Genomic DNA, 27,707 nt, shown 5'->3' on the forward strand with positions numbered 1-27,707 from the left:
TCTCTCTCTCTTTACCGTGTTTCTCACTATATCTGAACAATAAAAGACAAACACGCAATTAATTTTCACTCTCATAGTTTACTGTCGAACAAATGCTGTACAGGATCAGAATCGTAGATCAACCATGATGACCATGATCAGTCTTCGTGGCGTAGTGTTCAATATCGTTGTCCATAGACCTGTGTGCTAACTGAGCATACATGCCAACTATGCAGGAATCTCACTTATCCTCCCTAAGGCAAACCAAATCATCTATAAAGAAACAAAAAGCTGTTAATAAAACAATTCATTCAGAGTTACATTGTCATTGTGGTCACGTTTTACACACCTGAACCAGTGTTATTGGTATGTTATGGTGTGTATGCATGCTTTATAATTTTCTAACAAATATGGCATGAAACTATTGACAAATTCATGGTTAAGAGTGGTACAGTAGCAGACAGAGGGAATTATTTAAGTTTGAGTCTGACTTTCAGCTCTCTGTACATCACTTGTTCTATTCATAAAGATGCCAGGGAAAAGGTAAGCACTGAATACAAATCTCATCCAAAACTTGCATTCACAATACTGGAACTATGGGCCACTTGGTGTTTACTTTAATTTTGTGGTACAGTAATACAGAATTAGAAGTGTTTTGTTTTCTTTGGAATTCATCATACTGAACATCACTAGGCATCATTTGTTACCAGGTAAGTTATTAGTCATGTTAAATCAAAAATACTAATCTACTACACTGTAGACTTATGTTCTGGACCTACAGAAGTGCAAACTAAAGGATATCAGAGATGCCATTCATCCCAGGAAGAGCAAGATCCTTCCCAGCTCATGAACATGGCAACGTCCTGGCAACCAACAAGTACTGTTAACAGTGGTCTGGTCCTCACACTCACACTTATTTTACACACACTAGCACACAGCTATACAGGAAGTAATCAAATAGGAAAACTGGGAACTCAGGATGTGACATAGGTAGGTAATTTGAGAAAAAGTAAAACATTTGGAAGCTGAAAGCTTTGTGGATTATAGGCCTACATGCCTCTCAGGTCAGTTACTTGGGCTTTATATATGTAAAATATAATGCATTTTACAATGAGGAAATGCAGATGTGATACCAATTACAACCATTTAGTCTGGATGGGCTTCAAGTGTATTTAGTCAGAAAGAGATCTAGATGGTATTCTTTAAAGCTTAGAAGTTGTGGTTATATCCCAGTGGAACCTTTTGCTGAACAACTGGCTTGGTTTCAGTTTTTTGTAAATACATTTAACTGTGTTATTTCGACTTAAGTATGTTCCTTCTGCCTTTAAAGGGCTTTTGGAAATGACAGTCCGCTTCTGAAGTTGAAACAGTTGGCTGGGAGGACAACATGCAATGTCCCAGATAGCTAGTAGGTAACAGCAGAGAGACAATGTTAGGTGTACCGGGCATCTCACAAGGCCCAATCACAGTGTTTGGCTTCAACCAACCGCTGGGGGTTGACCTGTCAGATGTCAACAAGATTCACACCATGATGAAATACTGAGAAATCCATTATCATGTTTAATATTTCTCTACTCAAGAATCAGTGCTGTGTGTTTTCCAATTCACATGATTTGACTATCTTAAGATTTATAGTCATGCACACTTACAGTAGGAAATAGAAATGTATGTGTGTTTTTTTTCATAGAGGAGTGTCAGTTGGACTAGACAGAGAAGCCACGACAAGCTTTGACAGGGAAGAGCTTATACTCCTAAGTTCATTGTCGTTTCCTGAGTAGTGAAATACAAAAGTAGACAGAGTTTTAAAACAGTTAGAAAAAAGCGTGGATAGAAACTGCCCGATGCATGTACCCTATACCATTCCTCCAGTAGTAACACTCCTAAACCACTGGCCCTTTACAGTAGCACACCTCGCCCCACCAACAGACCTACAACCCCATACATCAACAACAAGCTTGTCTGGATTTCAGTGCAGAGGCCTTTGATCCACACATAGATCTGACCCGAGCCCCTAAGTGCCACTGTCTGTCAGTCTGTCTGTCAGTCTGTCTGTCTGTCACTCATGTCTGTCTATATTCCTGTTTGTCAGTCAGTCTATCTTCTTGTCTGTCAGTCAGTCTGACTATCTTCTTTTCAGTCTGTCTGTCTTCTTGTCCGTCAGTCTTTGTCCCCGTCGATCTGTCTGAAGATGTCGGTGTTAGGCTGCTAGTATTTACAGCTCTCAGTCCATTTAATCACACTATCCTCCACTGCATGACACTCATGTCCTTCCCTCCTGTCGACACCAGACAGCTGTCATCATACAGGAAGTTGACGTTGGTCACATGACTGCTGTGCCCACTATACACATGGCTGGGAGCCTGTGAAAGACACAGACGATCACAAAGTTCACAGATGTTAGATCAGGAAGTGGACAATGACTGCAAAGAAAAATTGAGAATAAACACATATACAACCAATTAGTTAAATTTGACCCCCTCTCCCTCATTTTAAGAATGTGTCAGACTATTATGGACATTTGGCTCTGTATCTTACCCGGACTTGTGAGCAGGGGAAGGAGAAGAGGTGGACTTTGCCAAAGTCATCTCCTGTTGCCAGTAGTCTGTTCTCATTGGACCGGCAGACGGCATTGATGTCTGTCCCATCTGAACCGTCAGGCCACAGCCCTAATCAGCACCAGGACATGAAGCAGAAGGTTTTTAATGTTTTATAAGTCAAAACATGTTGTTTATAAGTCCAGATATGTTTTCCCGAGGACCAGAAGAAGAAGTGCTAGGTCACAAACAAGAAGAGAGGAAAGTAGCTTACCGAAGACCTGGAAACCCAGGGTACAGGTGGAGGTGGCCCAGACAATGTCTCTAGTGGTCTCCACACTCACTACCTGCTTACACACCGAGGGAATCCCTAGACACACACACACACACAAACTTGATCAACTTCCAATAGACCCCATAAGTCCCCATAGGTAAGGAACACAGTATCTGTACTTGATTAGGAGTTGTTAAATGGGATTTCAGTGAGCAGACTTACAGTAGAGGATCTCATAGTCCCCAGAGTTGGACACCAGGTACTGGGAGTCGAGCGACCAGTCCAGGTGGGTGATGAAACTGGAGTGGCCCTGGGGGGAGGGGACGGGGAAGGGTGGGATAGTTAGTGGGCTCAATCTGCACTGTTGATCTATGTTTTTTGGTTTCAACGTGAGCATCTGAAATCCTGCAGTAACCTGAGTCCTCAGATACCCTGCATCAGTCTGACTCAGCTGGTTGTAGAGTGGTGTTGGTGTACTACAACACTGAACACACACTGAGGAGATGTGCGTGTGTCCACGTGTGTGTGTGTCTGTAAGTAGCGCTCACCGAGCACTTTCCCACTCGGCTGTACTTCCTGCCGCTGTCAGTCACGGCGTAGATGTAAATGTAGTTGTCATGTGACCCAATGGCCAGGAAGTTGCCATCTGCAGATGATCACAGGGGAAGGACAAGGTTGAAAGTCAAAATAAACTTGATTTCCTGTCAGGTACTATTTTTTGTCGTCTCACTGCATTGAAAACTACGAGTACTGTCTGGTACATGGAGCCTCTCTCTACATCACAGGGACTGACCTGGAGCGTAGCGTATGACTGACAGCTGCTCGTTACCATCTGTGTGGACGGTCACCAGATCCTTAGTCTCCGTGTCCAACACCAGCCACCTACGAGATTGGACAACAACTCAATACTTATCTTCCTCGACACTTCAGGCTACCATTTCACGTTTAATACTAAAACAGTACCTTGAAATTAAGTTTTGATTATCGATATCTGTGCAAATGTGTACGATGAGATTCTTCTTTGTCTTTCTCACCTGCCTGTCTGCGTTCCTATGGCAACCACAGCTCCGGAGGGGTGGAAGCCTGCTGATTGAGCAGCGTCCTGGAACAGGAAGCAAGAAAAAGACAGGCAATTTTCATGTCAGGATTGTCAATCAATATCAATAAACCTTAAATAGCAGCATATTGATAAGTACAAACGATGAAGGTAATATCGCAGGGGCGGTTCTACACGGGGGCCAACAGGGGCCCGTGCCCCTGTAAAAATGTCCATGCCCTGTGGCCCCCTTGAGCTGACTGAATTATTATTAATTTTTTTAGACGTTTTTCTTCTTATAGTAGTCATCATGAAACGAGGAAGGGACATTGCAGCCTTTTTTGCCCCAGTAAATAAAAAAGTGAGAGAAACATATCAAGGTATTGAGAGAGCTGAGGAGCTGGAAGAGGGAGAGCCAAAGCCGTTCGTATGATTTTAATGTAAAGCTAAATTAAAGTATTTAATGTTTAAATACAATTTGTTCCCGTTTTTCAATGTGCCCCTCTTATTAAACACTGGCCCCCCCTTGGCCCCCCCAGTAAAATGTGTCTAGAACCGCCACTGCTTATGGTTGTAAAAGTCAAACTTGGCCCCAGGGGGTCTGCTGTGTTTCGTACCTCCATGATCTTGTTCCAGAGGGGCTGATGGGTAGAGGCATTCCAGAGGCTGACCTGCCTGTCATGGCCGCAAGTGAGGAACTGATGAGTCAAGGGGTGGACAGCCAACCCCCACAGCTCATCTGTATGACCCTGGAGGAGAGAAGAGGAGAGCTCAGCAGACACACTGACTCCATACACATTCATGTATTTACTTTTGTGCTGTAAGCCTGTGAGGGCTAGCAGGCCCAGCGGGTGCTCTGTGCCTACCTGTGTTATTGGGCTGAACTCCCCATCCAGACTGCCCTGGAGGACAAAGTTCTTGGTAGTTCCTATGAGCAGGCTCTCCCCCCGACCCTCCGCCACAGTACGGACTGGCCCAAACAGCTCGGGCACCTCACAGACACAAACACACCTCACTTTATCACAATAACAAATGAACTTTCACAAGGGATATTGCCCACACATTAGTAGCACTCAGTGTGCAGAAATTTCTCTTCATTTCTGTTGAGGCCAGGACCTTGATCCAGCACAAAATACATTCTAGTGAGCATCATTACATCTGAGTCTGTGAATGATGAGGAGATCAGGCTTGCAGCCATGTCAACTTCTACAAGCCTCGAGCAGCTAGAATCATGTTAGGGTTAGGTTGGAACTGTTTACACGAGGTGTCTCAGACAAGACTTAGTTGGAGTGCCTTTAAAACTCTTTGCTTGACTTACCTCACCAACCAAACAGGTGAACAGTGAAGACTCTATGAGAAAGGGCAACGAGATGAAAGGGCAACTAGGTAAGCTAAATCTAACTTTCCCAGAGCCTTACCTCCACAGTCTGGATCTGCTGGTGAGCTCCGTCCCAGGAGACAAGCTTCCGGTCTTTTCCACCAGAGACCAGAGTGCCGTTCCTCATCATACACAGAGCAAAGATGCTGCCCTCATGAGCCCCTTGCACTGCATGGCTGATACGGTTAGTCCCTGTTAGCAAGGGAGGGAGGGGAGAGAGAAGAAGAAAGGGGGGAGGGGGGATGTAACAGAATATTGTTGATAAAGATGAGGGCAAGCGTTTGTTCATCACAGGACTGGTCTGGAGTGTTCCCCCTCCCCCTCCCGTTCCCACCACATACGCACACGCACACACATGCATACACACACACACCAAGGTCATGAACCCTACCCTCCTGACAACATTCACACAAAGAGCAGCCTAAGGAGTCAACATCAGCCTAAGGAGTCAACATCACACACGTCATCCTCAGGGTTTCATTACCTTTCCCCCACACCAAAATGTTACCACTGGAGTCTCCAGTTATGGTGTCTCCATTTTCTGAAAAAGTCACACTCAAGACAAACTTGGGCTTCTCTTGTTTCTGCAAAAAACATAAATATCAAAACATCAAACACTTTGTAAACTCGAGAACAAACAGACAAAACAGATAGCATGTTCAAAAACAAGGCAACACACATCTCTTATGATCTCTACCAGGGCAGGCAATAAAGAACAATCGAATCTAGTCTGAAACTGAAGAGATGACTCAGCATGTAAGCACAAAGCCTAAGGACTGGAAACGTCCGCATAATGTCCCTGCCTGGTTATTAATAAAGAGTTATCTTAAAGGAACAAACTTCACTCTATGAGTACTACTCGTAACAATACCTTTCATTCACACCAGCACTTGGGATTATTGATGTAAGTATATCATATGCAAGGATGGTATAGAGCAGGAAGAATCAGATGGCACACGTGATCTGTGTGAACACACAGATTTCCTCAGTGGATCTCTGGCTCAATCACCAGTAGTTTAAGAAAGTTCAGGAAAATCTAGGGTAATGTGCTTTCTGACGCTTCCTTCCTCATCCACTTCCTGACTACTTGACCAGGGGCCTCATTTATAACTCATTTATACGTTTGTGCGAACTTACTCTTTTAGTATGAATCTCCCACACTGTTTTAAAATGAGACCCCAGGTGTGGTGAGCCGAAAGCAGGGGAGCCGTACCTCAAACAGGCCCTGCTTCTTCCCCAGGCTGCCTTTCTCCAGGGTCCAGAAGCACAGGTGGGACTTCCCACAGGTGACCAGGAGGCTGCTGTCCGTGGGGTGGAAGTCTGCAGCAAACACTGCCTCGTTGGAGCACTGGGACCGGATGCACGCACACGCATACATGAGTCATGTTCACTTGACACATACATTGTAAGGTTTTCTGGAAATTTCATCAGCCCTTTTTTTGTTGATATTACAGTTTTTTTTATTCGCTTTGGTACTATTTTCACAAGTAAGGTGTACATTTTCAAAACTCTTAGTACAAAGATCCAAACTGATCACACTTGTAACGCAGCTAGTCATTCTTTCAAAACCTCATGTAATGCTTTCAAACACAAGATTATTGTAATATGTAATGGGAACATTTGGTTTAATCACCGAAACACAACAGTGTGATCTTCTTTCAGTTTAGTACTCTTAACAATCAGTTCATCCAACAGCAAACAATGCAAGATACATGTTTCAAATCGGCCTTAGAAGTGCTGAAATTAAAATGCTACAGTACTATGTAAAAGACAGATTACAGTTTCACATTAGGCAATACACTTACATTACTCACATTTACATAATCTATGACTTCCTAAATATCCATCCTATGTGTAATCAAGTGAAGGATCAATGAAGACATTGTCTACAATCATTTGGCCAAATTAGTTTTTACAGTAGTATACAATTTTTCAGATATAATTGTAACATAGGTTAACTTTCTATTACTGTACTGTACGTATGTAACTGAATGAGAACAAAACAAAACATTTAGAGGCCCCATGCCCACCTCTCTGACCTCTCTGTTGGTGCCCATGCCCACCTCTCTGACCTCTCTGTTGGTGCCCATGCCCACCTCTCTGACCTCTCTGTTGGTGCCCATGCCCACCTCTCTGACCTCTCTGTTGGTACCCACGTCCACCTCTCTGACCTCTCTGTTGGTGCCCATGCCCACCTCTCTGTTGGAGCCCATGCCCACCTCTCTGACCTCTCTGTTGGAGCCCATGCCCACCTCTCTGACCTCTCTGTTGGAGCCCATGCCCACCTCTCTGACCTCTCTGTTGGAGCCCATGCCCACCTCTCTGAGCTCTCTGTTGGAGCCCATGCCCACCTCTCTGACGGATCTCTTGTCCACAAGCTCTTCCTATACCCTGCTGTCTATCCTGCTCCATGTTAAAATAATTTGCCAGTGTTTACGCACCCACTTTTACGTATATCAAATGATCAATTGTGGTTACCCCAATTTGAAATCAAGTAGTAATAACGAGTATTCATCATGTGTGGTTACAGTAATTTATATGTTCGTACAAAAACAAATTGTATTTCTTTAGTTCTCACAATCGATATACTGTTTATTGCTGAAATGAAAATATATAGGTTTACCAAACGGTTCAGTGATTAACCATGAAGATCTGTTGGATTCAGTGTTGGTAAAATATATTTACGCAAATTAAATGAGAAGCTCATCAAAAGTATCGTGAGCATTGCATTGTGAAAGACAATTACTTCATATGAAAAAGTGATTGTGTATGTTGTGCATTGTACTTTGTCAATTGAACATGTGATTACATGTTTGAAAAAACAGACTTTTTGATGATCTGCTTTGAGTTTTGTACTAACAGTTGTGAGGTTTTACCACATACTTGTGAAAAAAGTGCCAAAGCGAATAAAAAAAACTGTATGTTCGGGTTTCCCTACCTTGACCTCAGCCTGCCGCTCCTCTCTCTGCCAATCCCAGACAGAGAGCACATGGTCATTGGAGTCATCTACCACACACAAGCTGTTCCCTCCATTCTAAAGACAGACAGACAGACATAAAGATCAATCCAGAAACATATCAATGGTGTCCTTAGCTTGATGGACTGAAGGTTGTCTGTGTGACTGTGTGACTGTGTGGATGTGTGAATGTGTGAATGTGTGGATGTGTGGATGTGTGACTGTGTGGATGTGTGGATGTGTGAATGTGTGACTGTGAGGATGTGTGACTGTGTGACTGTGTGGATGTGAGGATGTCTGACTGTGTGACTGTGTGGATGTGTGGATGTGTGACTGTGTGACTGTGTGGATGTGTGACTGTGTGGATGTGAGGATGTGTGACTGTGTGGATGTGTGACTGTGTGGATGTGTGACTGTGTGGATTTGTGACTGTGTGGATGTATGACTGTGTGACTGTGTGGATGTGAGGATGTGTGACTGTGTGACTGTGTGGATGTGAGGATGTGTGACTGTGTGACTGTGTGGATGTGTGGATGTGTGACTGTGTGACTGTGTGGATGTGTGACTGTGTGGATGTGTGGATGTGTGACTGTGTGGATGTGAGGATGTGTGACTGTGTGACTGTGTGGATGTGTGACTGTGTGGATGTGTGACTGTGTGGATGTATGACTGTGTGACTGTGTGGATGTGAGGATGTGTGACTGTGTGACTGTGTGGATGTGAGGATGTGTGACTGTGTGACTGTGTGGATGTGTGGATGTGTGACTGTGTGACTGTGTGGATGTGTGACTGTGTGGATGTGAGGATGTGTGACTGTGTGACTGTGTGGATGTGTGACTGTGTGGATGTGTGACTGTGAGGATGTGTGACTGTGTGACTGTGTGGATGTGTGACTGTGAGGATGTGTGACTGTGTGACTGTGTGGATGTGTGACTGTGAGGATGTGTGACTGTGTGACTGTGTGGATGTGTGACTGTGAGGATGTGTGACTGTGTGACTGTGTGGATGTGTGACTGTGAGGATGTGTGACTGTGTGACTGTGTGGATGTGTGACTGTGAGGATGTGTGACTGTGTGACTGTGTGGATGTGTGACTGTGAGGATGTGTGACTGTGTGACTGTGTGGATGTGTGACTGTGAGGATGTGTGACTGTGTGACTGTGTGGATGTGTGACTGTGAGGATGTGTGACTGTGTGACTGTGTGGATGTGTGACTGTGAGGATGTGTGACTGTGTGGATGTGCAGCGTACCGACTTGGAGAAGGCCAGGCAGACCAGGGCCCTGTCGAAGAATCCTGTCCCCAGCACATGCAGGGTATTCAGGCTCACTGAGTCCCACACACGTACATGAGGAGGCAGCTGCTAACAGGACATACACACACTGTAAGCATGGAGGACACTCTACTGTCACACGTACATGAGGAGGCAGCTGCTAACAGGACATACACACACTGTAAGCATGGAGGACACTCTACTGTCACACGTACATGAGGAGGCAGCTGCTAACAGGACATACACACACTGTAAGCATGGAGGACACTCTACTGTCACACGTACATGAGGAGGCAGCTGCTAACAGGACATACACACACTGTAAGCATGGAGGACACTCTACTGTCTATTAAAGTTAGTATTGAAATAAAACATCAGTATATTACATGCTGACATCAAGATACTCCACTTTAGGTAAATACCACTTAAAAAACTGGAAGCATTGATCGCAGGAGGACAAAAGGAAGAGTATCAGAGAGGTAAGGACAAAAGATGGAGTACTAAAGAAGAGTATTACAAAGGTAGAGTATTAGAGAGCTAGAGTTTAAGAGAGTCTTAGACAGGAACAGATGTAGAAAATGTTTCTTACTTTGCCTTCAGAGGAGGTGCCTGCAACCTGTCCTGTTGCTATGGTAATCTTATCAGGATGGACAGCCAGGCTGGAGATTGTGAAACAGGTTGAAAGAGAGATAGAGAGTAAGTTAGAGATAGAGAGAGAGATATTATTTTTCCACTATTACACAAACATTACACCTAAGACACAATGTCAAGATCTTTGCTGGATAGTCACCATGACTCACCATGAGTCATCATGACCATAATGCTTATAGACAGTTTAATTCTCAAAGAAGCGCACTTCTAAGAAAGACCCTTTCAGCAGTTAGACCAGACCTTCACTGGGACCTGTACAACCACACAGAGTTATGGTTGGAGCTTCAGCCGTAGAGATGGGTGACTATGTAAACATCCCTGACCATAGGGCAGCCAGCCAGAAGCCAGGGGAGTCGTCCCCTCACTCAGGGAGGAGAGTGTACAGGATGGTGACTGGGACCCTGGCAGTCCTCTGCATCCTCCAGGCTTCTCTCAACATTATCCTGCGTCTGAGCCACAATAACACAGATCCATCTAACAGTATCCAGGGACCCAAGACGTCGTGCCCTGAGGGATGGCAAAGGTTTCGCTCCAGCTGTTACTATATGGGCCCATTGCGCAGCAACTGGAGTAGTGGCAAGGAGTACTGTAAGAGGGAAGGGGGAGACCTGGTGATCTTAAACAGCCCAGAGAAAAAGGACTTCATCAACAGCCTTTTTGGATGTGACGAACCTGCATGGATTGGTCTGGAAAAAACTAGTGGAGGGTGGATGTGGGTGGATGGAAATAATCTCAACACCACATACTGGGTACCTCCATTACGCACCAGTAATGTCTGCATGATGTTAGGGGCATGCTCGTACCAAGAAGTCAATTGGTATCCAGTTGACTGTTCGTCTCACTTAAAGCCTGTCTGTAAGAAACCAGACACATGATAATATTGCTTTTAAGCGCTATGATCCATCATGATATACAATGTGGCTATTATCTTAATATTGTGTGTATCACTTGTACTGTCAGTAGACACATTCACAATACAGTCTGTTGGAATCCAGACTGATTGGCCTGGACCCAAACATGTATTCATTATTTAATCCAGTATCTGATTGCACTATGTTTACCACTCATGCTGCTCATTCTTATTCTTATTTTTATATATATTTTATTTTATATTTAAATAGTTTTATTCTTGGATTGTTTAGTTCTTAGGAATAGTTCAACTTTTGTACTTTTACTTAAGTTAAGATTTGTATATGTTTAGTGTTTTGCACCTCTCTGCCACAGTAAATTCTGTGTTTGTATAACATACATGGGGAATAAACCGAATTCTGATTCTGATTTATATTTTAACATGTTTTCACATGTACTTCACTTAGTTTACAATAGGTTTATAGGGTTAGCAATAGGTTATTATGTGTATTTAGGGTTTAGTATACTGTATGATTTATATTTATCCGTATATTTAGGAGGTTTACCTATTTAAGTAATTTTTCTTCCGTGTACTTATATGTTATGTTATGCCAGGTGCTTGCGTTGTCTTGTCTTAAGAATTTCAGTGCCCAGTCTGACCTTGTGTTGTTCTGTGCATCTGACAATAAAAGATTTGAACTTGGTTTTGTATATCAACGTATATAAAAATGTAAATCCACATTATTTCTTTATAGAATCAGTATCTATTTTACAGAGATTGTGTTTGCATTTCATTCCCTTTGCCATTCGGCTGTTTAGGTTTTTAGTGTTTAGTGAGCTGGATATGAAATTACAAATCCTGAATTCAATTCTATAATTTACAAAATGAGCATGTATAAATGCTTGGATTTAGCTCAATAAACATAAAATATCTGTGTTTTTTCAGCATGAACATTTTTAAGTGAATGTGTGAGTCTGCATGAATGTGTGTGTATTGGTGTTGTCACGGTTCACATGGCGTCTGAGCACCAATCTGTGTCACCCGAATATTAGATGCATCTGTTTTGTGTTGACTTATCAGAAAAATAAGTCAACACAACCTGAGCTGTTTCTCACCTCGTTGTGAAGTCTTATTCATTGTTTTGTTATCGATGGCCGTGTGGCGTTTGCCCTTTAGTTCAGTATCATGTTTATTTCTAAGTAAAGTTCTTGTGCACTTTCATCCCAAAATGCTGACTCCTTGCTTGCTTTATCATAGGTGTGTGTGTGTGTCTCACCACTTGATGTCATCGGTGTGTGTGTGTGTGTCTCACCACTTGATGTCATCGGTGTGTGTGTGTGTGTCTCACCACTTGATGTCATCGGTGTGTGCAGTGTAGTGTCTCTGCAGCTGCTCGTCCACGTTGTAGAGGACGACCACAGAGGCGATGAAGTACACCGTCTCCCCCGTGGGCAGCAGGTACAGGTTGGAACGACAGTCGCGACCACGGTAACCATACCTGAACACGGCCTCGCTCAGGAAAAGACTTTCCTACCAAAGGACATGAATGGGACATACATCCACATGATTTACTAAATATACCGGTATACTGTATCCCAACTGTTCACAGACCTATTGCACGTTAAAAAGTAAGAACAGTATAAATCATTACCATATAAAGTAGTTTGTAACAATGCTGTACATTCCTATATTGATACAGTATCCATCAAACTTTAATGTCACTTATTTGACCACACTGACCACACCAACGTAACTAACAAAGATAGATTGAAATAAATAAACTTCTTTTGACAATTGACCATATTCCTCAATCATCACCATATAACAGAACAACTGTAGCTGTGATGTCTATGATGGAGTACATTCATACAGTTACTGGCAAGCATATTAACATTAACTTCCTTATTCTATGCAGGTCTACCACACACACACATCCCACAAACTCTCTGACACACACACACACACACACACACACTCTGACACACACACACACACACTCCCACACACTCTCTGACACACGCACACACACAAGTGCTGCAAGTCAGTATGGAAGGATACACCCAGTCCAGTTTGAGTTTCCTGCTCGGCAGTTCAGCCTTGGCCTCCAGGCAGTAGGAGTCCAGATGATCCTTGGGCAGGTACATGGTGATGGGGCGCCCCTTCAAGTACATTTTCACATAACCCTCCTCTAGAAGAATAACAACACACATTCAGAGTACAGCCAAGAGTACAGGTACCTGATGAACCACAACAGGCTCTTCCAAAGTTCTGTGTGCGAGGTATGAAATGATGAAGACAATGGGATTTACAGAGCGGTGAGTGGTGATGCAGAGGAATGAGTAAGAATGAGAGAGTACGAAAAACAGGATGTGGAGTCATCAAAAAGAGGTGTTATGAAAGGATGATCAGTCAAGAAATATTAGCTTTTGAAAGGCTTTTTATTAGTTATTTCAAATACATTCTGATGACAGTGAAAAACAAAGAGAAGTGTGTGTTATTGAGAATCTTTACGGAGCTTGAACAGACAGGACTTGACGGATGGTAAAGTTCAACAGAAGAGATAGAACAAAACAATCAAACAATCAAACAGTCAAACAATAAACAACATCACTAAAAAGAGAACATGCCGATGTTTGTCACGCAAAAACATGCCAAAAACACAAGATAACGTGAGACGAATAGTAAAGAAGAAGTGTTTTCACATTCCTAGCTAGAAGAGTCCACAGTGCACAGAGGCTGGGAAGGACCCAGCTGACGGAGAGAACTCTGTCTCATCCTGACTTCCCTGGACACATTTCATAACAGCACCAAGCATTACAGCAGAGATCAGGGGGGTATTCCAGAAAGCAGGTTATGCAACATAACTGGGTAAGTTAACCCACCAGCTGATTCACAATGTTGCAGCAACCTACTGGAAATGTTGCTACAATACTGGGTGTCAGCTGGGGAGATAACTTACCCGGGTATGTCACATAACCTGCTTTCTGGAATACCCCCTGATCTGCCATCTAGCTGGTCCTGACTCTTTGCCTCAGTAGCAAATCTGGAAGTACTGGCTGGGTGATTTGATTGGACTACGGTAGCTGGGCGTGTCTAGATGGGAATATGATGATTGGCTGACAGACTTCTTCAGGGGGATGGTGAAGGTGGGAGGCTTCCTCACTGGTGCCTTAGCCTCGCCCTTTTCTGACAAAGGGGCCGCTTTGGACACGGGCGGAGTCGGAAGGGCGGGGCGGCCAGAAACGGTGACAGTGCATGATTTGGGCGTGTCTGCTGGTCCTGCCCGCTTGGAGGGGCGACTGAGATAGATCTGGACTGTGACTGGAGAGGAACATAGTAGGAAGAGTTGGAGAGGGGCCATATGGGTGAAAGGAGAAGGGGTTGGCAGAACAGAGTTACTGACGTTAGATGTCTGGAATAAACAAACCATCTGCTACATGGGCTCTCAGCACTATCACGTAGAAACAAGGCAATGACAGTCACCATACGAGCCATCTAGAGAAGCTGCTGGCTAGGGGGGTTAGGGTGGGATTTGAACTGAATCCAGGTCTTTGTTGTCTGTTTTATGATTTGTTTTTCGTGTCAGTAAGATTTCGGTATATAATAAACAGATTTTTTAATTTATTATTAATTTGAATCAAAAAAATGCAAATAATAGTATCGATATTTTAACAGCTCCATAATCGTTTGTGACGTAAGTATTCGACAAAGTTGCTTCACAAAGTAAAAATACACCACGGTTCTGTGCTCAGGCTACTGCAAAAGCTGCGCAAAAGTTTAATAGATGAACAACCCCAATCTATCCGGTTTTATCATCCTCAAGACCCTGTACGGAGGGACAAAGTCTGGACTTTGAGGTTAAACTTCTATGGATTTAAACTCTTAAAGTCTGTCCCAAACAAGGGTTTTTTTTAGTTTCTCCAGATGACACTTGTGAAGGCTGAAAATGAGGATATAACGAAGCCTTGTAGTGCAAATGGTCCAGTGAGATTAGCTGATCAGAGCCTTGTCAGATCTATCTGGGTGTTCTGAAGGGAAGCCGCTAAGAACACAAGAAGAAGAAATGAAAACCTTTTATGTGGTTTCTATGGTGACTGAGACCAAGCGCTGGGTGCAGTGGGTTGTGGCTTAGCAAACAAGCACACACACAGACACAGACACACACACAAAAACACACACACACGAGAGTGGCAATTTGGGCTTAAGCTGAGGTAGGCTAGCAACACTGCAATCAATAACTACACGCACAATCAGGCCAGGCCACTCAGTGTGGATTAGAGCCTTTCAAAGTGTTTTGGAATGTGTGTGTGTGTGTGTGTATTTATGAGTGTGTGTGTGTGCCTGTGTGTATGAGTGTGTATGTGTGTTAGTCGACTTGTGCAAATGTCTAGCGTTCCGGGTAGAGTTACTAACACAGTCAGGTTTGTCCACCCTACTCCAACCTTTGTCAAAGAACAGCTCTCTGTGCATAGGATTTGTGTTCACTTAGGCCAGGTCAGATATTTACACAGGACAACTAAGATAACTAACAGAGTCCCATAGACTCCAGGTGTAGATACTAATTCGGACCAGTAATGTGTATCTGCATACTACTGTGTATCTTTCACTTGTGGCTCTATGATACTACTTTTTGCCTATAGAGGGCAGTGAGGGACAGAGTATGGACCAGTTTAAGGCCTTTCAGTGGTACCATGTCCAGAGAGCTGTCCAGGCGAGGGGGTTAGGGGACAAGGGGACAGGAGCCTACCTTTGCAGTGGGTGACACGTCGCATCCCTTGTCGGATGAGAGAGAGACAGAAGGTCCAGGTGAGCATGGACATACGTTCCTGGTCACCCTGATATGGAACTTCTCCCTACTTTCTCCAGGTGTGTCATATTGAATCTACCGTAGTGGGAGTGCGGGAAGGGGGCGCTGTCTAGTGTATGTCCCTGTTAGTGATCTCCTCTTTAGAAAAACCATGAGAAATGTTTGAGGTGAATACACTATTATGTATACGATAAGACGTAAATGTGTCGAAATACGGCCATGGATATGTGCATCTTCCCCCTGGAAGTGTTGGTTCTAGGAACCGAACTGAACCACACTGTGGTGGAGTCACTTGTTAGTAGGACCTTGTTGGTCACAGTTGTGGTGGGTTCACATCATGACCTCCCCTGCTGTCTGCCACAGTCCCTGACACGGTCACTGCCACAGTCCCTGACACAGTCCCTGACACAGTCCCTGACACAGTCCATGACACAGTCACTGCCACAGTCACTGCCACAGTCCCTGCCACAGTCCCTGACACAGTCCCTGACACAGTCCCTGACACAGTCACTGCCACAGTCCCTGACACAGTCCCTGACACAGGCAGGGGGTGTGGAGGAGGAGCAAGCTCGGACACTTTTAGATAACTGCCCCTCAATGTTCCTTTAAAAAACTATAATTCAAAACATACACAGAAAAATTAAATAAACCTAAAACAAATATTCAAACTGGAATCATGATCAGATTATATAATGAGAAAAGGTTTAGTGGATGGTTGATGAATGACAGGAGACAGTGAAAAGGTGAAGGACAATGCTGATTGGTTAACTAGGAAGGGGTGGCAGGTTATTGGCTAGAGGATCAAAGTTGATGGAACATTATCATGTGATGACACCACCACCTGTTGTCAAGCACACCACAGCACCAGGAAGAGCATTGCCCTTTTTCAGCAATACACTGGGATGAGTACAGAGTACACTGGCTTACCTGTACTGAAGACTGGCTCCTTCGGCTTACTGCAGGGGACAGAGAATGGAGAGTCAACAGTGTTTCAGACAGTCCAGTCTGGCACCAATCATCACATACTGCACTCTAGTTGAGCCGTCAGATGGCTGAGCGGTTGGGGAATCGGGCTAGTAATCAGAAGGTTGCTGGTTCGATTCCCGGCGGTGAGAAATGCTGTTGTGTCCTTGGGAAAGGCACTTCACCCTACTTGCCTCGGGGGAATGTTCCTGTACTTACTGTAAGTCGCTCTGGATAAGAGCGTCTGCTAAATGACTATATGTAAATGTAGGTGAGCTTAATGCTCTCTCTCTCCATACTCCTCTCCATCTCTGCCATGGTACCAGAGTTAGTCTACCTCTCTCTGTCATGGTAGCAGAGTTAGTCTACCTCTGTCTGCCATGGTAGCAGGGTTAATCTATCTCTCTCTGTCATGGTAGCAGAGTTAATCTAGCTCTCTCTGTCATGGTAGCAGTGTTACTGTACCTTTCACTGGCTCGCTTGCCGCTGGAGTTGCTCCCAGTGGATCCGGCGCGTGTCCGGTTGTTCTTGCCATCGCCGTTGTCCTTCCGTGTGCCCGTACCGACATGCTCGTTGGAGTTGGCTCTCCGCACGGTGCTGTGCAGGCGGGAAACACAGCGTCACACAGCGTCACACATCGTCACACAGCATCACACAGCGTCACACAGCGTCCGAGGAACCTCCATACGGAACTATACAGCATGGGCTGGAGGACTGTCCCCACAGAGAGATCACTTCATACAGTCTTTTATTTGTTAAAACACTCTCGCTTTCACTTCACCCACGGTCTCCAAGGTTACTGAGTCAATATCACTGTTTGGACCATCTTTATAATCCAGATGACGAGATAAACAGTTGGAGGACGAGAAATTAGTGACGAGAAAGAAATGAGAGTGACAGAAAAGGGAAGAGAGGTAGGGGGAGAAAAACAAAAAAATAACGTGGATGGAGTGAGAGAGACACTTGAATAGAGCAACATTTCTCATCTCGTGCCCCTGCTGCAAGTGGTGTGCTCATCTCTGTGGCAGCGTTAGGGGGGACGGGGGGACGGGGGGGCTGCCCGGTCAGATGCCTGCCACAAAGGAAAGGCGGCCGTCAGCACTTCATTGGCTCGCAGGCTCAGGTCTAATCCTTTCCACGTGAGCAGAGCCCATTCAGACTTGACTTTGTCTATCCCCCTGAAACAAGCACTGTTTGTGGGAGTGGGTGTGGGTGTATGTGTGTGTATGTATGTGTGTGTACGGGGGGGGGGGGGGGCTGTTTATCGGGGTATGCCAGGCTAAGCTGCACCTCTGTGGACAATGACTGTAGGTTGTAGGCCCTGGACCACAGGGGGGACCTGTGTTCTCTCAGCCCGTTGTGGTAAATAAGAACTGGTTCTCAAGTGACTACCCAGCGTAAATAAACATGAATAAGAAGCTAATGCGGATGGGACTCTAATCCTCACAGCAAAACACAAAACAACACCTTTCTCTGTGTGTCGCCAGAGAAATGGATTGAAACTTCCTCTGCCACTCATGTTAAAGGAAACATGTTGAAGGAGCTGATGGATTTCGTAATAAACTAAGTGACAGCAGGGTGCGGGGCCTGCAGGGTGTGGGGCCTGGAGGGTGTGGAGACCTGCAGGGTGTGGGGCCTGTAGGGTGTGGGGCCTGTAGGGTGTGGGGCCTGCAGGGTGCGGGGCCTGCAGGGTGTGGAGACCTGCAGGGTGTGTTCTCTCACAGAGCCTGAGGAGGAGAAGGAGCTGACTGACAACTGTGGTTGACTTCGTTTTCACTCAGGGGAGGATGCGGGAGAAGGACAGAGGAGGAGGAGACAGAGGAGGACAGAGGAGGATGTCATGCTTTGACCTTTACCACAGCTGGTCTCACCTGAGGGGAACGTAGAGAAGTCTGGTGGAGCCAGACATGGAGGACAGACTGGACAGACTGGACAAGAACAGACGTCAGGACAGACACGGGACAGAAGACAGGATGGCAGGAACAGGAGAAAGCAAGGCAGAGGAGTGAGTCAGGACAGAAGGAAAGATAGACATACAAATACAGGACACGCAAAATAAGTCACACACAAGTGAATTCCCTCTGCCTGCGTACACAAGAGGAGCCCTCTGGAAAGGTTCACAGCTCCATAGGGATCCTGTTTGAGGTCGGAAAGAACCACTTAGGGTTCCAAACAGAACCTTGCAGAGCTGGAAATGTTTTTCTGTGTCGAGTGCAGGAGACACGGTCAGAGACAAAGGAAAAGAGAGAGAGAGAGAGAGAGAGAGAGAGAGAGAGAGAGAGAGAGAGAGAGAGAGAGAGAGAGAGAGAGAGAGAGAGAGAGAGAGAGAGAGAGAGAGAGAGAGAGAGAGAGAGAGAGGAAAAGAAATGCCAACAAGAAGAGGTCAACATGAGAGCCAAAGAGGCAAACAACCGCTGCCAAGGTCAACAGAGACGCACCGGTGCTTCCTTAAACCCCTGGAGACGTCCTCTTCTTGAAGGATTACACTGACGTTAACACAGGCAGGACGGGGAGGTCAAGTGTCTGTTCAATAGTGGCCACGAGTCAGTCCAACAGCCAGTGCAAGAAGGCTTGGTGTGGCAGATGGGGAAGGCAGTAGCTGCTATTTGCATTTTGAGAGTTGGATACAGACTCCATAGTGATCTCCTGTCAGGAGCACTCCTATCGACACAGCCCCTAAGATAGCCTGGCCCTTGGGTCTGCCAAGGATCAACTTACATATATTGATTCAGCCTAGAGGGAGGTATTCATTATTAACCTCCCTACACACACACACACACACACATGCTCTCTCAGAAAGTCTATAAGCTCATCTCTCTGTCTGATTATGATAATGTCATTCCGGCCGTGACCAGATATGGGTTACTATTGTCCTTCTGACAGAGAAGATAGATCACCTGCGCTTCCCTCATTACAACACACACACACACACACAACCCTCCCTGCCTCCCCAGTCTAAATGCCAGAGCAGAAGAGCAGAGACAGTGTAACAGCGCTGTCCTGTCGTTTCTCCACCATGTTCTGAACAGCAGATGCTCTGTCTGTGGAGGGGCAGTCATGAAGGAGGTTGAGGAGGATGGAGCATTCACAACCACACTGCTGCTGTACCCCGTGAAGCCTTTCAACTGAGTTGATACACATATTTATTGACAATGAGACTTGACACAAGCAAAGGTCAGGTGAGCTCTGGTTCATTGACGAGAGGAGAGGATAACATTGCAGAGAGGAGGGGTTTTAAGGAGCGTCACCTTTTGTTGGACGGTGGGCCAGAGTCCTTCCGTCCACCAGAGGGCGATGGCAGAGTCCCGCCTCCTTTCTTTGGCAGGACTGTGCCATTGTTGACTGTTGGTCGTAAGGGCAGTGCAGGTATCATTGGTCTGGCTGTAGGACACAAACACACACAAACATGCACCATGAGAGTCTAGCACATGCACGGAAATGCAGCTCGATTCGGCTGGCTGCGACGTGGTTAGAGACGTCTGCAGCAGATGCCAGCAGAGCAGCCATGGGGATGCACAGGAGGCCTGTGTGTGCAACTAGCGAAACAGCAGCCATGAAATATTTATTACTGCAGATGAAGCTACAAGGTTCTGTTATGGTTTGAGTAGCTGGCTTGGCTGCCTGGCTGCCTGGCTGCCTGGTTAGCTGGCTGCCTGGTTAGCTGGCTGCCTGGTTAGCTGGCTGCCTGGCTGCCTGGCTGCTGGCTGCCTGGTTAGCTGGCTGCCTGGTTAGCTGGCTGCCTGGCTGCCTGGCTGCTGGCTAGCTGGCTGCCTGGTTAGCTGGCTGGCTGCCTGGCTGCTGGCTAGCTGGCTGCCTGGTTAGCTGGCTGGCTGCCTGGCTGCTGGTTAGCTGGCTGCCTGGTTAGCTGGCTGCCTGGCTGCCTGGCTGCTGGCTAGCTGGCTGCCTGGTTAGCTGGCTGGCTGCCTGGCTGCTGGCTAGCTGGCTGCCTGGTTAGCTGGCTGGCTGCCTGGCTGCTGGTTAGCTGGCTGCCTGGTTAGCTGGCTGGCTGGCTGGCTAGCTGGCTGGCAGGCGTATGTGCGTGTGTGTTTGTGGCTAAACACTACAGCATCTTGGCAGGACCGACTGGGAGACGACCCAGCAGTATTAGATCAAACAGTGTGGTGCAGAGAGAGTTCTGAGTCTCTCTGTGTGTGTGTCAAGGCTGAGTATGAGTCAGCCCCTGTCTCCCAGGGGCTGAGAGAGACTAAACATGTGACAGCACTGACAGAAGAACCAAAGGAGGAGCAAAGGGGAAGAGAGGCAGGGAGCAGAGGAGAAAAAAACCCAGAAGGTGAGGAAGAGTGGAGGAGAGGAACAGGAAACAGCAGTGATAACAGTGCACTAAAAAGTGAGTGTGAGTGTGACAACATGTGAGGGATCAGGCCAATGACAGAGGGACCAGACACACACAGACGGCTGGCGGGCCGAGCTGCCATGCGAGGCACCAGCCTGCCCATCCGGAGCAACTTGGGGTTCAGTGTCTTGCTCGGGACCCTTCGACACATGGCCTGGAAGAGTCGAGGATCGAACCTCCAACCTTGCGATTGGTGGACAACCCTCTCGACCCCCTGAGCCACAGCCGCCCCATGGTGCAGTGATCAGGCCAGGCTCAGTGTTGAGTGTTTGCAGGAAGCCTGTGTTAGGTGGCCTACCTGTCTTCCCAGCATTGCCGTCTGCTGAGGACTTTCTCATCCCTGCCACCTCTAGTGCACACACGTACCCAACACATGAGAGGAGGACAGGAAGAGGGAGAAGAGGAGAAGAGGAGGTCAGGAGGAAGAGGAGGAGGAGAAGATGAGGAGGAGGGCAGTAGGAGGAAAAGGATGAGGTAAAAGAGGAGAGGAGATCTATGTTATGGGGCTGAACGAGGAGAGACTAGACCAGGTGGAGGATTCTCCAGGAAGCTGAGAGTTCAGTAGGAGACACAGTCAGAGACAGAGGGAGATAAAGAGAGGAGAAAGGCAAAAAAAGGACCAGAAAGAGATGTGTGTCTGTGTGTGTCCCGGGTTCTTGTGTGTGTATGTGAGCGTGTGTGTGTGTGTTACCTTTGGTGGGCCCTCTGCGTGTCTGCAGGTTCTGCTGCTCCTCTGAGGTGTTGAGCCTCCGCACTACGTCGGCCAGGGCTGACTTGAGCAGCTGGATCTCATCCTCCTGCATCTGAACCCTCTGCTCCAGAGACGCCAGGCGGTCCGTCACCTCCATGCTGCTGGTAGCAGACGCGCTGTCATCTGCACACACACACAAACACACACACCGCATGAATTGATTTACACTCAATAACATCCACATCCACACATCCACACACGGACTGACCCTCTGCTCTACTGGTGCAAAGCAGTCTGTCAGCTCCGTGGGCCTAAACGACACCGTCATCTATATACACACACGTGCACACTCACACACATACACACATCACACATCACAAGCCTAAATAATGAGCCCAATATGTGAAATCTGTTCACTATTATGTCTGTGTGTCTGTCTATATGCAGCTCTATATTTATGAGCTTGTCTCATCATGGTCATATTCTGCCCGTCAGTCCTGGAGTCTGGAAGCTTCCGCTCCAGGGTGTGTCAGCTCCAGGATCAGACCCACACACGACGTGATGTCAGATGCATGCGCCTGGTGATGACCATGAGAAGGATGATGAAATATGCATGCAAATTACTTTTTGTGTTTCTCTGGAGACCTGTAATAACTGCCTGATGAATTATGCAGGGTGTGTGTGTGTTCAAAGGGGTAAGGAGAGGGGCTAGGGGGGGTGGCAGCTGCTAATGAAGGAAAACCACATGAGTGTTTGTATCATGTAGGTTCCGGCCTCAATCAAGACTGCCTGGTAAAGGTTAAGCTGGGATAAGCTCTGGAGTCTGGAGAGGAAACTAAACAGCATCATGTGTGATCTGCATTCATTTAAATTTCACAGACAAAATGAGCACCAAATGAAACCGCTAAAAGTAAGTTATTAAATAGAGTAAATAAAGGCAGGAAGATTGGAGGATAATTAGGAGAATATTAGGAGAAGCTGGAGAGGGGATGTGTTAATGTGAGAAACAGCACACTAGTAGGCTGCAGGGGAGGCTGGGACAGCTCTCTCTCTCTCTCTCTCTGTCTCTCTCTCTGTCTCTCTCTCTGTCTCTCTCTCTGTCTCTCTCTCTGTCTCTCTCTCTTTCTGTCTCTCTCTCTCTCTCTCTCTCTCTCTCTGTCTCTCTCTCTGTCTCTCTCTCTGTCTCTCTCTGTCTCTCTCTCTGTCTCTCTGTCTCTCTCTCTGTCTCTCTCTCTGTCTCTCTCTCTGTCTCTCTCTCTTTCTGTCTCTCTCTCTCTCTCTGTCTCTCTCTCTGTCTCTCTCTCTGTCTCTCTCTCTCTCACACACACACACACACAATCCTAGAGAGTTCCCGTGGCCTCCATCCACCCTGATTTATATTCATCTGGCATCCTCCGTTAATGATTACAGCCATTACTGTACCCTAGAGACCAACGCTCCACTGGAGACCGGAGGGGGGCTTACTGCCCAGTGCTCAACTGGGGCGGGGGATTGGGGGTCGGGGGTCGGGGGGCGGGGGGAGGGGCGTTCATCCTCCCCACCTTTCTGCCACACACAAGGCTCAGCAGAGAACGTAGTTAGAGGCCATGGGTCGGAGTCAGGATACCGCTATACGAGTTAGGACTCCTGTCTGACTATAGGTGAAGAGGAGCTTCTGGATGTTTAGAAGCTGCTTGGCCCGGGGTCGTGGAGGTCAGGGAGACAGGAAGCTGCTGTCTGGAGACAAAGGCCCAGTCTGAGACAGAAGCTGCTGGATGGAGCCTGGAACCCTGCTCTCCAAACAGACTACCGAGAGACAGCACTAATACTAGAATTGAAAAGATGTCAACGCTGACACAATCACCTGTTATCACTAGGCCGACATCTCCCCTGGATACAGCAAAAGAGTTGGACACCCGTATTCTAGTCGAGGTGGAGTGTAGTCTTTGCAAAGCACACTTCCACTGTGGTTCCTCCTGGAATCCCTGTCTGTCAAACATCCCCCTCAGTTCCAGGAAGTCAACAGGAAGTGTTTGTGCTTCTTTGACAGCATGTCCATCATCATATCCTGCCTCACCCTGTCACCACAGGGTATCTCCCCGGCCTCCTGTCCCACCTCCATGTCTCTCTATCTTCACTGATGGAGTTTTCTCCCAGAAGGCCTGTCGAATCTCCAGATGGACTCATGATTCAGGGACAGCCAGCCAATCACAAAAGGCTGTCTTGTCGGATTCCTTTCTAGACACAAGAAGATGAGGCTTTCTCCTCCTAACCCCTCCACACACTCTTTGCCCCCTTTTACAAGCTCATTACCACACATACATATAATGAACACTCACGCACACACACACACACAAACACACACACATCCATATACACAAACACACTCACATACACTCAAAAACATGCACACATCCCCCCCCCCTCTGTTCTCCGGGTGCAGGACAGCAGAAAGGGCTGGGATGAAAGCATGCAGCACGTGTCAGCTTCATGATCAAAGCACAGGAGACTCTCTTTATGTCTTTGTGCCTCCCTGCCACCTCATGAATAAAACATGAAACGCTCTCTAACTCCACAGAGCCGCTGTCTAGCTGACTCACTCTGCCTCGGCGTAGCCCTACAGCTGAGGTGTGTGTGGTGGGTAAAGAGAGAGAAGAGAAGACAGGAGAAGAGGAGAGGAGAAGCAATGAGATTTAAAAAAACTGACGTTTTCAGTCTCATCCTTCCCGAGGTCAGTGAGGGGTCAACCACTTATAGCCACACAGAATCACCCGCTCTCTCTCTCTCTCTCTCTCTCTCTCTCTCTCTCTCTCTCTCTCTCTCTCTCTCTCTCTCTTTTTCTCTCTCTCTCTGTCTCTCTCTCTTTCTCTCTCTGTGGTTCTCTCTCTCTCTCTATGTCTCTCTCTCTCTGTCTCTCTCTCTCTCTTTCTCTCTCTCTCTCTCTCTGAGCCTCACCCCCTGACAGTCCAGCCGAGAGCTCTCCAGAGCTAATTCCTCACACTGACAATGAGGCCTGCGGCCTCATCAACCACTCCCTCCCTCCCTTCCCTCCATCCTCCTCCCTCCCCTCCATCCTCCTCCCTCCATCCCCTCCCAGGGAGCTGATTCCTCCCCTCTCCACGAGCCTCGACCTAAAAGCTGAGCAGGGGCTGAAGCTTTGCGCTGACTCACCACTTCTCTGCGTGGGAGGGGAACGGGTCGTGCAGACCATCACACCAACACCACCCTGGTGGTGAAGGGCGGCAAGGGACACAAACTGCCTTGCCTCCTCAGAAGAAAAGAACATAGCAACCGTAACTCACAGATGTTGGCTCCAGTCCCTTATCTTAGACACAAAACCACACAGACCTTTCCCCTCACAATACCAGGCTTTGTCCACCAATGGCAACCTTTCTCTTCACAATACCAGCCTTTGTCTACCAATAGTAACCTTTTTCCCAACAGAACCAGGCTTTGTCTACCAATAACGGGCCTGAAGGAAAGAGGGGCGGGACGCTTGTTCCAGCCAGTCCTGGTGTTGTTGTTAGTGTGATTTACATAGCATGGGACCAGGCTCAGTGTGATACACAGAACAATAGCAGAAGTTCTGTTCTGAACCCAGAGTGGATGAGGCCAGCTGTACACAGGGGCCAGATCAGATGTCATACATCTGGAAAACAGGAAGAAGAAAAAACGGAACTGATGATTGCAGCTTTGTTCACAGAGACTGGTCTGTGTTAGCCTCCATGATACACAGCTTTTTAGACCTGGATATGAATCCCAGACTGTCCCAATGTTGCGAACAGATACTAGGGACTGGCTGAGGTCATGTGACCGCGTGGACACAGCTGTGTATCCAGCTGTGCAGAACTGGACCACCACTGCCAGGTTCAACAGACATTCTCATCATTTCATATCCGTTTCTTGCTGAACATGGGCGTACATCGAAGTCAACCTGAGTCAACATGATCTCACATGAAGCTGCTTATATAAACCTTTTCCAGTGCAAAATCTCACATTTTACATGACATTACAAACCTATTCACCTATCTAACACAGCCACTGTGTTTGTTTGTGTGGATGTCTCAATGCTAGTGTTTTGCTGATGCAACGTTGGGAACTGTTCAAAGAACAATGCCAGAACAATGCTTCTAGACATTCCTTTTGCTGCCAATAAATACATAGATAACAAAAATCCCACATAAATATATTTGTCAATAATACATACACACATAATTGAATAAATAAATAAATAAATATATGAGCCACATAATGAGATGAAGCACTTTCTTCACTTAGCTTAGTTCTATCTTAAACACCTGGAGGGAATTCCCTCTCATTCTCCTTCCATCTGATTGGCCAGGCTGTCATCCTATTCGCTCCTCCTCCTTCAGCTGTAGTCCAGGAGGTGAAGTTGAAACCACCCAATTAAGCTCCTGGCTGCCTGCTCTCCAGGACTCCAGAGGATTCCTGACATCCCACCAGGGCACTCTACTTCCCCGCTCGGAAACCCCTGCTTTCCCTCCTTTGATCGACGATCTAACAAAACCATCTATTTCTGTCAGATCTATACAATCATTTCTCCAAGAAAGAAAGCGTGTTAAAACATTAATGAGTTAGAGTAACATTATGAGAACAGATCACTGCACACACTGATCACGTTGTCATGCGGTTTAATTAATCGTAAACATTTTGGCTTAAAACGTGGATCTTCACTAACTAGTCAACCTTAAGGCATTCGCATGTTTGAATTTCACAACAATCCTGTCAGCTCTGTGTCTCCTGTTTTCATTAAAAGGGATCTGGTTCTCTACTTAGAAGGCCAGAATTCTTCCTCAAGGTTAACTCCATAACAACAACAGACTCTTCACAACCCAGCTGAGTTTCATGATTTATGACCCTTTCCTCTTATCCTAGGGAACATCATAGCTTCAGCACACACACATGCACACACGTGCACACACACACACACACACACACACACGCACACACACACACACACATACACTCTCTCCCTCCCACCCAGTTTTACACCACCTATATACAAACACTATTTTCAGTTCTTTGATGGTATTCATGGAGGCATGAAAGCCTGTTCAAGGATCCATGCAGCTGAATTCCTCCCTGCTTGTTTCGCTTGACCTTCCTATCTCTACCTCACACACTGTCACACACACCCTAAAGGCTAACACACACACAAATACGTTTATGTGCACACACACAAACACACATTTGTCTCCGAACAAGTGTTTCAGATATATATTCAAATATATTTAGCTCAGGACTTCCGGGGCTCTGCATGGCTGACTGTGTTTGTGGGTCATGTGATGAGGCTGCATCTGTGCCAGTCGAGAGAGAGAGAGAGAGAGAGAGAGGAGAGAGAGAGAGAGAGAGAGAGAGAGAGAGAGAGAGAGAGAGAGAGAGAGAGAGAGAGAGAGAGAGAGAGAGAGAGGAACACACTTCCTTTCAGTTCATAGCTGCTGCTAAATAATGTAATATGGAACATCAGTCCACTTGAATGACTGTCCAACTACAAAGTGACTGAAACACTTCACCTTTATGGTCAAAAACATTGCGATTTGGATTCTGAATCAATGTGTAGCAAAAGGGTCAATATTTACTAAATCATTGCTAATCACAGCAAAGCGTCTCTGTTACCAGTGAATGAAAAACTTCAGCCGTGTTGCCAAGCTGTGACACCAGCATAGTTTCAAACCTCTGGTGCATCTGTGTCAAAGTTGTTGCACACAGTGATGGAATAACCCTGTTAGATTATGTAACTACAAACAGCTGATACATGCTCAATAATCTGGTAGTGTGCAAGCCTGGAAACTCATCTGACTGAAAACTGACAAAGTCATTACATAAGAGCATTCACAAGGACGCTTTCTGATGGTGAGGCCTTATAGCTGTGGACATCACAGTACACATACCGAAAACTCACACACATATACACAAACACACACACAGACACACACACAGACAGTCTTGAAGTCCTCAGGAGG

At 46.4% G+C, this 27,707-nt stretch overlaps 1 protein-coding gene across 4 annotated transcripts; it reads right to left on the reverse strand.

The window, feature by feature from the left end:
* Positions 1-58: 58 nt before the first annotated feature.
* Positions 59-21,973, reverse strand: eml1 (EMAP like 1). 4 transcript variants are annotated; one of them, XM_047018452.1, is made up of 23 exons: positions 21,745-21,973; positions 19,948-20,080; positions 18,571-18,618; positions 17,165-17,296; positions 16,664-16,692; positions 15,677-15,703; positions 12,988-13,117; positions 12,278-12,427; positions 10,018-10,087; positions 9,408-9,518; positions 8,140-8,235; positions 6,415-6,549; positions 5,686-5,785; positions 5,242-5,393; positions 4,690-4,815; positions 4,441-4,572; positions 3,822-3,889; positions 3,581-3,669; positions 3,336-3,433; positions 3,010-3,097; positions 2,788-2,883; positions 2,515-2,645; positions 59-2,339 (listed from the first exon to the last, which is right to left on the reverse strand). In XM_047018452.1, exons 1-23 carry the CDS (start codon positions 21,956-21,958, stop codon positions 2,214-2,216), a joined length of 2,481 nt encoding a protein of 826 aa, XP_046874408.1. In that variant the 5' UTR covers positions 21,959-21,973; the 3' UTR covers positions 59-2,213. The 4 variants fall into 4 exon arrangements, with proteins under 4 accessions (XP_046874408.1, XP_046874406.1, XP_046874405.1 ...); XM_047018450.1 differs by lacking the exon at positions 18,571-18,618 and having other exon boundaries at positions 9,408-9,515; XM_047018449.1 differs by lacking the exon at positions 18,571-18,618.
* Positions 21,974-27,707: the final 5,734 nt, after the last annotated feature.

This window comes from Hypomesus transpacificus, chromosome 3 (assembly GCF_021917145.1).
Source record: "Hypomesus transpacificus isolate Combined female chromosome 3, fHypTra1, whole genome shotgun sequence".
NCBI lineage: Eukaryota > Metazoa > Chordata > Actinopteri > Osmeriformes > Osmeridae > Hypomesus > Hypomesus transpacificus.

Bases quoted from the DNA above. Each gene is read 5' to 3' on its own strand.
- eml1 (XM_047018452.1), bottom strand. From the start codon at position 21,958: ATGCGGTGTGTGTGTTTGTGTGTGTGTGCAGATGACAGCGCGTCTGCT. The intron at 2,884-3,009 runs GTAAGTCTGCTC...GTGTGTGTCTAG, and splicing joins GGACTATGAGATCCTCTACT to GGATTCCCTCGGTGTGTAAG. The intron at 2,340-2,514 runs GTAAGATACAGA...TGTCTTTCACAG, and splicing joins TCCCCTGCTCACAAGTCCGG to GCTCCCAGCCATGTGTATAG.